Source organism: Microcebus murinus, chromosome 15 (assembly GCF_040939455.1).
Source record: "Microcebus murinus isolate Inina chromosome 15, M.murinus_Inina_mat1.0, whole genome shotgun sequence".
In the NCBI taxonomy this organism is placed as follows: Eukaryota; Metazoa; Chordata; class Mammalia; order Primates; family Cheirogaleidae; genus Microcebus; species Microcebus murinus.
The window spans coordinates 58,615,001-58,628,533 of NC_134118.1; the positions used below are offsets into that span (position 1 = coordinate 58,615,001).

Here is a 13,533-nt window from a genome sequence, read left to right on the forward strand (position 1 = left end):
GGTGGGGCTTGGTGGGAGGTGTTTGGGTCATGAGGGAAGATCCCTCATGAATGGCTTGGTGCCCCTCTCCCTCAATAATAAGTAAGTTCTTACTTTATTAGTTCACACAAGAACTGGTTGTTTAAAAGAAACTGGCACCTTCTCCTTTTCTCACCTTGTAACACTCCTGTTCTCCCTTCCCCTTCTACCTTGATTAGAAGCCCCCAGAAGCCCTCACCAGAAGCACATGCTGGCAACCATGTTGTACAGTCTGCAGACCCATGAGCCAAATAAACTTCTTTTCTTTATAAATTTCTGAGCCTCAGGTATTTCCTTTCCTTTATAGCAACACCAAACAGACTAACAGACTACTTCTACTACTTTTCTTGTTTTTTATTCTAATACAAGTGCTCTTTTTTGTACTTTAATATAAAAAAAGTGTTATGGTAACAAGATTTCCAAAAGGCACAAATCTTATAATCAGGGCTTATTGTTGTCTTTTCCATAACAAAACATACCTTAGAATATGGGTCTTCAAATATATTTATATATTTTAAAGACCAGGTCTCACTCTATCACCCAGGCTGGAGTACAGTGGCATGCATTATCATAGCTCACTGCAGCCTTGAATTCCTGAGCTCAAGCCATCCTCAGCCTCAGTCTTCCAAGTTGCTGGGATTACAGGCTGAGCTAGGATACCCAGTCTGTCACCAAATATCTTGATGAATGAAGAAACAAGATGCTAACTTTTAGGCTATAAATTTTACTGGCATAAAAGAAGGTAAACACTATTACTTAATATGCAACATAATGACTGATACAAGGCATTCACCTGCACTGCCTCTGTCAGGAAACAATAATCTAGCCCTAGGAAAAAGAAGTACATTTCCATAATTTTAGTTATTCTTTATTGTAATGAAAATTGGATTAGAAACCGTCCTAAATATATACATAACAAATAAAGTGACTTTCATTATTGAATAACTTCTCTAAAAGATTTGCTTATAATATCCCTAGTTTGCGAGTCAAATGTTTACTAAGAAACCAAATTCTTTAAGAATCTTTACAGTACTAAAATGCTACCTACTTGTGCCCTGAAGCCAGGTAGTATGGTTTGAAAGCAAAGTTCTCTTCTTTGCCAAGGTAGTTCTGAGCCCACTGAGGCAGTAATAATGTGAGGTCCATGTAAATGGATTATACAAAAACAATCAAATGCTGGGAAAAGGGCTGAGAAGCAAGAGGCCTTGTAACTTCCAAGTGAGAAGAAATTGTTGCTGAAATAAAGCTGAAATTTTCCTTCATATTTTCAATTAAAATTTTTTTCTTAGTGTGTTCTTTTAGTGGAAAAGCTTGAGGTTACTTTACACATTGTAAAATTCAATATTTTTAGTTTTACAGTTGAAAAGGTTTTGACAAATACAGGCATAGCTCTAAGATATCATGGGTCCAATCCACAGCACCACAGTAAAGCAAGTATCACAATAAAGCAATTCACACAAATGTTTTAGTTTCCCAATACATATAAAAGTTATGTTTATACTACACTATATTAAGTGTGCAATAGCATTACGTTTAAAAAAATGTATATGCTTTAATTAAAAAATCCTTTATTGCTAAAAAAAAAATGCTAATGATCTGAGCCTTCAGCAAGTCATAATCTTTCTTCTGGTGGAGCGTCTGGCCTTGATGTTCATGGCTGCTGACTGACCAGGGTGGTGGTTGCTGAAGGTTGAGGTGGCTGTAGTAATTACTTAAAATAAGACAAGACATTTTGACTGAATGCTCATTTCATAAAAGATTTCTCTGTAGTATGTGATGCTGTTAGATAGCATCTGACCCACAGCAGAAGTTCTTTCAAAACTGGAGTCTATCCTCACAAACCCTGTCACTGCTTTACCAACCAAGTTTATGTAATATTCTAAATCCTTTGCTGTCATTTCAACAACATTCATAGCATCTTCACCAGGAGTAGATTCAATTTCAAGAAACCACTTCCTTAGCTCTTTCATAAGAAGCAATTCTTCATCTGCTCAAGTTTTATTATGATTGCAGCAATTCAGTGCCATCATCAAGCTCCACTTCTCGTTGTCTACCTCATGTGTAGTTACTTACTACACCGAAGTCCTGAATCCCTTAAAGTCATCCATGAGGGCTGGAATCAGCTTCTTCCAAACTCCTGATAATGTTGATATTTTGACCTCTTCCCTGGAATCAGGAATGTTCTTAATGGCATATAGAATGGTGAATCCTTCCCAAAAAGTTTTCAATTGACTTTGCCTAGATTTATGAGAGGAATCACGATGACAAGTATAGCCTTATAAAATGTATAGCTTAAATCATAAGACTTGAAAATCAAAATTATTCCTTGTTCTATGGGCTGCAGAATTGATGTTGTTAGCAGGCATGAAAACAACATTAATTCTCCTTTGTACAGCTCTATCAGAGCTCTTGGGTGACCAGGGCCATTGTCCATGAGCAGTAATACCTTGAAATTTTTTTTTATGAACAGTAGGTCTCAACAGTGGGCTTTAAATATTCAGTAAACCATGCTGTAAACAGATATGCTGTCATCCAGGCTTGGTTGTTTCATTTATAGAGCACAGGCATAGATTTAGCATAATTTTTAAGGGCCCTAGAATTTTCAAAGTGGTAAATGAGCATTGGCTTCAACTTAAAGTCACCACCATCATTAGCTCCTAACAAAAGAGTAAGTCTTTCCTTTGAAGGTTTGAAGACAGGCATTGACTTCTCTCCTCTCTAACTATAAAAGACCTAGATGGCATCTTCTTCCAATAGAAGGCTATTTTGTCTACACTGAACATCTGTTGTTTAGTGTAACTACCTTCATAAACGATCTCAGTGAGATCTTCTGGAGAAACTACTGGAGAGCTGATTTATCCATCAGCTCTTGCTGCTTCACCTTGCACTTTTATATCAAAGAGAGAGCTTCTTTCCTTAAGCCTCACAAAGCAAGCTCTGCTAGCTTCCAACTGTTCTTCTGCAGCTTCCTTACTTCTCTCAGCCTTCACAGAATTGAAAAGATTTAGGGCCTTGCTCTGGATTAGGATGTGGCTTAAGGGAATTTTATCACTGGTTTGATAATCTATCCAGACCCCTCAAACTTTCTTCATATCACCAATAAGGCTGTTTTCCTTTCTTATCATTCATATGTTCGCTGGAGTAGCACTTCTAATTTCCTTCAAGAAATTTTTCTTTGCATCCGCAACTTGGCTGTTTGGCACAAGAGGCCTAACTTTTGGCCTCTCTCATCCTTTCTCGACATGCCTTCCTCACTAAGCCTAATCATTCCTGGCTTCTGATTTAAAATGAGAGACATAAGATTATTCCTTTCACTTGAACACTTAGAGGCCCTTATAGGGTTATTACCTGGCCTCATTTCAGTACTGTTGTGTCTCAGGGAATAGGAAAGCTCAAGGAAAGGGAGAGAGATGGAAGAATAGCCAGTTGGTGGAGTGGTCAGAATACACATATTTGTCAGGTAATTTTGTGGTTATATGGGCACAGTTTGTAGCATCCTAAAACAATTATAGTAATAATGTCAATAATCATTGATCACAGGTCACCATAACAGATATATAATGATGGATTAGTTTGAAACATTGTAAGAATTACCAAAATGTTAAGTGAGCACATGCTGTTGGAAAAACAGTGCCAAGGGACTCCCAGGGTTGCCACAAACCTTCAATTTAAGGAAAACATAATCTCTGCAAAGTACAATGAGTGAAGCACAATAAAATGAGGTATGCCTGTATCTCACCTCTAATAACTGCTATGCCACCAAGATATAGAATATATCTATCTTCTCAGAAAGTTGCTACTGTATGGTGAATTCCCTCCCTCAGATCTGATTTCTTTCCTTACAGTCCTGCCTTTTCCAGAATGTCATATAAATAGAATGGTTGTTTAGGTGTGACAAACAAAGCTACTGTAAACATTACATATAGGTATTTGCATGGACAAATGATTTCATTTCTCTTGGGTAAATACCTAGGAGTTAGACTGGTGGACACTATGATAAGTATATAATTAACTACATAAGCAATTTTTTATTTTAGAAATTTGAAACACTGGTAACTTCACTTAAATTGTGACTAAAGTTTCTATACAGGCTAATGATACATCATAATTTTTTAAGAGAGAACACACACAAACACACACACATAGCACTTACAATCTTGCAGAATTCATTGAACCAGGAAATACACTGATGTTGCGTAGAACACATGTAAAGTACTTATACCTAATGACTGCTAGTTGTCCACTGTTCAACTTTCCCTTTTCCCAATATTCCCAGCTCCCCCGTCCCTATATACCTCATTTTATTGTGCTTCAAACTGATACTTAAACCCATACTTAAAACTTGAATCATGATTTGTTAAATAAATCATACAGTAGGACACATACACATACAGACACAAATTTTAACTATTATTTTTTAAAGCAAAGCCAGTTCCATTCATTTCATTAAACTGCTCTTCCTTTGGATGAAGGAGAGCTTCTAAAAGCAGTAGAGCCTGTACTCAGGAAACATTTCAGGTGAGCATCACCATCTTGTGTCAAAAAAGAGTAACTGCAATACTAAATTTATTGTCAAATAGAGAATAAAGACAATAGAGGCCAGAAAGTATGAGATCTAAGATCCATTTTCCCAAATCTACTCTGATGCATGTTTAGATTATTCATGTTTTGATATTTTAATGCATCAAACTTTATATGTGCTTAAAATCAGATTGTGCATATTATAAAGAAAGGAACTGAGTTTTCTATTACACATTCCCCTGATACTTTTTCATACCCCTTCTAAACACACACACATACACAGTGAATGCCAGGCACAAAAATGGCACTTCGTTTTTGTTAAAACTCTCTATGAATTTTTAAATTAATCACCAAATTAGTTTTTCTACTAATGATTTAAAAAGATTCAATATATGGCTTTATATCTGGCACCTGGCTACACTAAACACTGGTTCCCAAATATTGTATTGCATTATAATACAAGAGAAGAGGTTTTTCAGATTTAAAAGTTATTCAACTTCAAATAATGATATTGATATTTCTGTTCTAAATAAAAATTATTTTTAAATTTGTAGTTTTTAAAAATAGTTAAAACCATATTAAATAGAACCAAAATATTAGACATTGGGTAGACATCTGTGAAAGGAGAAAATATGCAGTTCAACAAGTTTTCGTTTTTCAAAGAGTAATAAATTTTAAATGAAAAAGTTAAGGTGTTCTTCAACTGTCAACTAAGGTTTTTATTACACAACAACAGCCTTAAGGCTGATTTATGCCTTTTCCCCCTTTTTCTGAAAATCACTTGGTTAAAAAGAAAAGTCGCTTTTGCACACCTGGAGAATGTCTGCTTGCTTTATGATCTGTTTGAAGAAAGGAACTTTTCAATAACAAGAAAGTTTGGGAAGGTGGTACCGAAAAAGAAAAGAAAACAAAACAGAAAACAAAATCCTCAGAAACTTTTTAGAGCTTTTGTGCGATAAATAGTAACCTTTTATGTAGCATTTAGAATCTCTATTATTGCATGACTGTGTCACAAAATAAGAGAATTGCAGAACTTAAATGATATATCAGAGATTATCTAGTATATTTTGATAGATATAGAAACAGTGGCCCAGAAAGGCTAAATTATTTCAAGTAATATAGTTTGTTAGTAACAGAGCTAGAATGAGAAACTAAGATCCCTGCATATGTCTGCCTGCCTTAATTTCTCCATTGCTTGTTTCTCATTGTCAATTTCAGGCCTTTCTATCACATTTTGCTTATGACATTCTGGTCCCTAACATCTTTTTCCTCTGTTACATGTGTCAATTTCATTTTCTTCTAGACTCATTTTTCCAAAAACTCATCTAGAAATACTAAACTTTGAGAAGGGCTGTGTTCAAAACAGAACAAGCAAAAAAATTCAAAGAAGAATATTACACAACTCCTCATATAATGCAGTAACTGTAACATCACAAATTCATGAAACTGCAGCTATAAACTTAGAAATAAGTACTCAGGAAATTAAGTACACATTTTATCATCATTTTAAAGCTAAAAGAAAATAAAATAGGTTTTAAATACCTACAAATTTCAAACCAAATTAATGCTGAACTCTTCACTTTAACAGTATATATAATAAAACTTCAGAGTTAGGAAGTTTAACAATGAATTTACCGCTATTCACTCTTACCTATTTCCATCAAAGAAATCAGAAAGCAGAAAATATTCTTTATTATCTTTACCCAGATAGTATTCTCTAGGTAAATTATGAGAATTTTACTTTCAACTGTTCTTCTTCGATAAATAATCTTAACCATCCTCCTTTCTATTCAGGGGCTCTTTTTAGTAACTCTTCAGAATATCCCGATGATCTCTGCCAATTAAATGTTTCATGAAGCTCACCTAAATTGGCAATCCTAAACCAGATAGTTCCAGGGGTCCTCAAACTTTTTAAACAGGGGGCCAGTTCACTGTCCCTCGGACTGTTGGAGGGCCGGACTATAGTTTAAAAACAACTATGAACAAATTCCTATGCACACTGCACATATCTTATTTTGAAGTAAAAAAACAAACGGGCAAAAACATCCACATGTGGCCAGCGGGCCATAGTTTGAGGACACCTGGTTTAAACTACTTTTCAAAAAGTAAGAAAGCTCTATAAATTCTTCTTGGTACTTAATATCCACAGTGCCTCTCTATCAATACATAAAGAGACACATAGAGAATAAAAGAAACAGTATCCCACACTTGACAAGTTAGAAAGATTGATCAAATCCAGTAAATGAATTTCATAAATATTAATTCCTCTATTCCTAAGGCCTGAAGTCCTTGCAGCTACAGCCATAGAAATTACTGGGAAATCACTTGGACTTCAGAAAAAGACTATCTGGGAATCTTGTGAAAAGCAGGAGAAACTTAGAGGAATGGATTTTAGAGGAAGACCAGTATAGCAGATATGTACTGTGCCTCAACTTCTGAGATTTGACTTCTATTAATTGTACAAGTCTAAGGCGTGGAAGCTATTACTTAGCAGACTCTGAAGACCTGGGCTTTTTACTTTTGTTTTTGTTTTGTACTTGATGACTTTAAATTCAATAGTAATCCCAGTGTACAGCTGGGAAAGAAACTAACACAATTCTGGAATGTATCAGCAGAAGTGTAGTATTTATATTAAAGGCAGGAAGAGTCTCACTAAGTTCTGTATGTATCAGATCACAATTTATCATAATATATTCATTATGGATGCCATAATTTCAGAATGGGACAAATGAACAATAGTTCAGAAAAAAAGGATCAGAATGCTGAAGATGGAAAAAGATTGCCACATGAAATAATCCAAGATGTCAAGACTGGAAAAGAAAAGCCTGGTTAGTAAGAGAATGTAAAGAAAAGACAAATAACAGTTTTCAAAAATAAAGAACCATGTAGAACCATATAGGGATAAAAACTGTTCTTTACAGATTTTGGAATAATATCAGGCAATTGTGTAGAAAGTTTAGGGAGACAAGTAGCTGCTGGTTCATCAGAAGAAAGAATTTCCTAATAGTCTGACACAAAAATGAAATCGTCTATTTCATGAGTTAATAATAGTTCCCCCTCCGTATAGGTAAGTGACCAAAGGATGGAGGAATTATGGGTAGGAATTTTATAACTGGGATCAACGCATCAGAAGGATAACTAGACTATGGAGCCTTCTAAGTTCTTTCCAATCTTGAAAAAACTAGTTTCTTTCAGACTTTGGGTATTGAAAACAGTATGTATTTTATTGTTATAACTCTAACAGAAAATTAAACATACTTCTATTCACAAGTTGACCTCATCAAATAATATTTACCAAACAAATATATCTAAACACAGGATCATTCAAAATCTAAATATTTAAGCCTGAAAGTCCCAATGATGACAAATACTGAAAAGAACGTTCAACTCACAACTGTAAAAAGTCAAAAACAAATGGAGCTTTAGATTCAGTTGCCATGAACAAATATTTACATTACTCATATAAAATTTGTAGATTTATTGGCTCTGGGAATCATTCAATTGGAAAGATTAATTATGTAGTGCAAGCAAATACATTTTAAAAAATTAAATACTAAGAGAACCTTCAAGAAAAGATGGGATATACTTGAAAGATGCTAAAACAGCCTTCCTACTATTACTGATTTATTTCAATCAAGTTCAGCATTATATTTCTGATATATACAATTTATGATATAATGTATGTTCAGAAAACTTATGCAATAAAAACATTTTTAATACATCTTTAGAAAAACTTTGTGGCTCATTGAATTCAAAATGAATTAAAGAATTAAATGGTCCAAAGGTTGAGTATCTCAATTTTTCACAAACACAGATTGAACTTGTTCTATACTTTCCCCTCTTCTCACTACTGAACTTGACTAGTCTTAAAAAAATAAATAATTTTTTTTTTTAATAGTTGAATGCAGACCTGAAACTGTAAAACTACTAGAAGAAATATAGAGGGAAAAGTCCTGTAACACTAGTCTGGGCAATGCTATTTTTGGATATGACCCCAAAAGCACAGACAACAAAAGCAAAATAGACAGGTGGGATTACAGCAAGCTAAAAAGCTTCTGCACAGGAAAGAAAACATTTAACAGAGTATAGAGATAACATATGAAATGGGAGAAACTATTTGCAAACCAAACATCTAATAAAGGGTTAATATCCAAAATATATAAAGAACTCAAAACCACTTAATAGCAACAAAACAATGCAATTAAAAAATGGGTAAAGGACTTGAACAGGCATTTCTCAAAAGAAGGCATACAAATGGCCAACATGTATAGTTTAAAAAAAAAAAAGGTTACCATTATAAATCATTAGGGAAATGAAAATCAAAACCACAATGAGATATCAGCTCAGAGCTGTTAGAATACTATCAAAAACACAAAAGATATGTGCTGGTGAGGAAATGGAGGAAAGGGAACCCTTGTACACTATTGGTGGGAATGTAAATTAGTACAGACATTATAGAAAACATTGTGGAAGTTCCTTAAAAAATTAAAAATAGAACTGTTATATTATCTGGCAATTCCACTACTAAGTACATATGCAAAGGAAACGATCAGTATAATCCTGGAGATATCTGCACTCCATGTTCATTGCAGCATTAGTCACAATAGCCAAGATATAGAATCAATGTGTCCATCAATAGGTTAATGGATAAAGATGGATAAAATGGACACAAACGTAGAATTGGATTAAAAAGGAAATCCTATCATTTGTGACAACATGGATGAACCCGGAGGACATCATGCTAAATGAAATAAGCCAGACACAGAAAGATAAATATTGCATAATCTCATTTATATGTGGAATCTTAAAAAGTCAAACTCATAAAAGCAGAGAATAGAATGATGGTTACCAGGGACTGGAGATCAAAGGACATTGGGGAGATGCTGGTCAAAGCATACAAATATTTCATTTAAGACAGGAAGAATAAGTTCAAGAGATCTATAGTACAGTATGGTGACTATAGTTAACGATATATCGTTTACTTAAAAATTGCTAAGAGAGTTGATTTTAAGTGTCTTCACCACAAAAAATGGTAAGTATGTGAGGTAATACATATGCTAATTAGCTTGAATTAGCCATTCCATAATGTGTGGGGGTGTGTGTGTGTATATATACATATATATACACATATACATACACATATATATCTCTCAAAACATGTTGTACCTCATAAAAATATCTAATTTTTATTTGTCAATTAAAATAGATAAATGAATAAACATTCTGTTTAAAAAAGAAAAGAAAAACTTTGCAGCTTATGTATGAAGACACATTAAAGACTACTAAACCTCTAAAAGCTTACGAGGACAAATCAATGGTTGGAAAACTTTGTCTTCAAAGGTCCAGATGGCAAATAATTTAGGCTTTACTTGCCATTAGTCTCTACTGTGACTACTCAACTCTACTACAGCAGTGCAAACGCAGTCATAGATAACACATAAACAAATTAGCATGCTGTGTTCCAATAAAGTTTTATTTATGGAGAAAGCTGAACTTCAAATAATTTTCACATGTTGAAATTTATTATTTTAAAATTATTTTCCAACCATTTAAATATGTAAAAACTATTATCAGATCATGGGATATATAAAAACACATAGTGGACCACATCTGGCTCATAGGCAATAGTTTGCTGATCCTTGAGAGAGACAATCTTTATCTTATAAATATCTGAATAAAAGACCCACATATGCATACAACCACTGACCAACCTCTTCTCTCATCTCTCCTAATCCTCCATCCCCAAAGCTGAAACCAATAAGCTGCTCTCATAGAAGTGAAAACACCTGCAGCTTTAAAAAAAACAAAAGCCAGCAACAATAAGAAAAACACTTATGAAAGTCTTGTGAAAAGATGGTAAAGCTGAAATTGGAAAATGACCATGGAAGACTTCCAGCTCTGATAACACTACAGCTCACTAAAGATGCTTCACATAATTTTGATTAACAATATTAAAGAATAACTTCTAAGTTCTAAGAGAAAAAAAAATATTAAAGATTAATTGGCATACTTTCCTTAACTGCTTTCAGAAAGTAAAGAATTATGATTGATTTAAACTTTTAATGTCTACTGGGCCACAAAGCTTGTTTTTTTTATTTCTGACTTCTAGCCTAAGTAACCTCTTGGGAAAACAGAATGCATTGTTATTTTTACTCTAATTTCTTTGAAAGAAATGGTTAGGACAAGACTTCTAGAAGTTATCATGTTAATGACAACTTAGATCTAAACTAGTACTAAATAGCTAGAAATTTACTATAGATGAAAATATGGAAAACTTCAAGATGAATAAATTAGATGAAATAAATAAAAAAAGAATTTCAAAACTTCAATTCTTTAGAGAAATATACTGAAAGTATAATGCAATAATGGGAGAGGGGACATTGAAGAATTATGAAATAGTTTCATTAATACTGAACCATAAGCAATAAAAACATAAATAAAAGCTTTTGCTCTCTCCATTTTCCTTTAGTTTGCAAGAGTGGTCTCTGAGTGGTCTTGGACCAACCCAGTTCTCTCCTTTTGCAGTTCTTAAGAATAACTGTAGAATATGCTGGGAATGTAATATCCTGAGATAGGGAGGGACTGGCTAAAACAGACCAGGCTCTTTTCCAGTCCCCCATCAGAAACAGGATGTTCTCCAACATGTTAGCCCAGTGAGGTGAATCATCCCAGCACGGCTGCTTTCCAGGGTCCCTTGGCTGCAGCGCAAGTGGGCACATGCAGTCAAGACTCCATCCACCCAGGGCAGCTTTCCACAACCTTGGGGAACTAGCTTGTAATGAATCCTAGGATTTTATTGTCTCCTGCTGCCTATCCATAAATAATAAATCTGTTTCATGTAACTTGTGTGCAAGGGTGTTCTGTCTCACTGGACTCAGACAAGTTGGTATCTAGCAAAGCACGATGAAACTGCTTCACATCCTTCAATATCCTCTAAATGAAAAACTGGTTAGAAAATAATTTGACAAAAAGAAAAAAAAAAAAAAAAGAAAGAAAGAAACAGAGCGGATAAAATAAAATGATCCAGTTCTAGATTTTACAATGCCCACAATGCAGTCTTTCTTACCTTATCTATCCTATCCGGGCGGTTAGTAGCTGCCAAAATTGTCACATCCTTTAGTTGTTCAATCCCATCCATTTCCGTTAACAGCTGAGCCAAAACACGGTCGGCTACATTCCCAGCACCTAAGGAACTGATTTTTAAAAATATAATTTAAAAACTCTGATTACTTATCCCCAAATACTATATCTATTATTTTTTAAAGGTTCTATACTCTATAAGAAGAAAAATGATGTCTATTTCAAAATATAAAGTGCATGTTTAAGAATTTATTACTTATGGGACTATTATATAGAAAAACTAACTGTATTCAAGTTATTTCTTCTCCTCCATCATCCAACACGTTCATTTCCTTTCCAAAACTGAAATGGCAAATTAACGTCAGATATAAAAGCACTAAAAAGCAAGATGTAAGATTATTTTTAAAAGTTCATCAGATACATAGACAATTGTTTAACTTAACCAATGCTTACATTCTACATGGCAAATATATTAACAAAAATTGGGAATTAAAAAACTTGAGATACAAATCCATTTCTCACATGAAGCTTAACATCTATGTGAAACAAAAAATTCATTACACCCTGATAACACACGGGGTATTTCTGATGTTTCTTAATATATTTAAATATTACAAGTATTTTTTAACACATCAGCAGGTAGGAAGTCACCACAGTCCTCACTTGTGAAGAAACAGGCAAAGAAAGCATATTATGTTTTTCCTTTGGTTTATACACCAGGTCAATTAAAAAACCAATACTACACACATTACTCTTTAAGCCTATTTCCTTTGGCCATAAAAAATACCTCAATATAGATTTTTTTTTTTTTGAGACAGAGTCTCACTTTGTTGCCCAGGCTAGAGTGAGTGCCGTGGCATCAGCCTAGCTCACAGCAACCTCAAACTCCTGGGCTCAAGCAATCCTACTGCCTTCCAGACTCCCGAGTAGCTGGGACTACAGGCATGCGTCACCATGCCCGGCTAATTTTTTCTATATATATTAGTTGGCCAATAAATTTCTTTCTACTTATAGTAGAGACGGGGTCTCGCTCTTGCTCAGGCTGGTTTCAAACTCCTGACCTTGAGCAATTTGCCTGCCTCGGCCTCCCAGAGTGCTAGGATTACAGGCGTGAGCCACCACGCCCAGCCTTGATATAGATTTTTAACAAGTAAACTCAACATGTCCTACTAATGAACAAAATCCTGATATCACACAATCAAAAACCCCCAAACAACAATTCTCATTAGCAATAGCTTGAGTTTCCTAAGACCTACTGAGAACTGAGAAATATACAACAAATATCTGAGTGGATGAGTATAGAGATAAATAACATTTATGTGTATTGAACATGTAAATTCAATCAAATGCATTTAGGGTGGGGGAGAGATAGAACACCCCATACTTTTGTCTTAGTACCTATGACAGACAAGAGCACCTCAGTGTAGTCATCATGTAATTTATTTAATAGCAAGGCAATCAGGAACCCTAAATAGCAGTATTTAGACTTCAACAGACATTATAAATTCAAAAATTTGACTTTGTATATCCAAAGGAGAGTAGCCTCTAACTCAAACTAATCAAATGCACATGAGGTTGTTACATAAACTAAAATGTCAATTTATTAATTTAAATGGTCCTTTCCAGTGTTTAAAATATTTGGGAACAAGGAGTACCTGGGAAGTCAATGAGAATTGTTTTGGTGCGCACTAATTTCTGCAAGGAGCTAATCTGCAAGTACACAATTTTGCTTATCTGACTCTATCTAAGAATAAACTTCGAACATTTTAAATAAACGGATTCTATAAATCCTCCACAATATAACTTTTCCACATGGCAGTAACTGTCACAAACACTATTAGCAAAAGCTCTAGAAGCTACTTTCATAATTACTATAAGCATATTAAATATTACAGGTAGCTAATAAATTACATA

General features: G+C 34.3%; 1 protein-coding gene across 1 annotated transcript in view; it reads right to left on the bottom strand.

Annotated features, from left to right (window-relative positions):
- The window catches only part of AFG2A (AAA ATPase AFG2A), a 312,707-nt gene that overhangs the window by 206,343 nt on the left and 92,831 nt on the right, over positions 1-13,533 (bottom strand). The window contains exon 14 of the mRNA XM_012784173.3: positions 11,606-11,732. Within this exon, the coding sequence (XP_012639627.2) occupies positions 11,606-11,732 (127 nt within the window). The remainder of the gene's footprint in view (positions 1-11,605; positions 11,733-13,533) is intronic.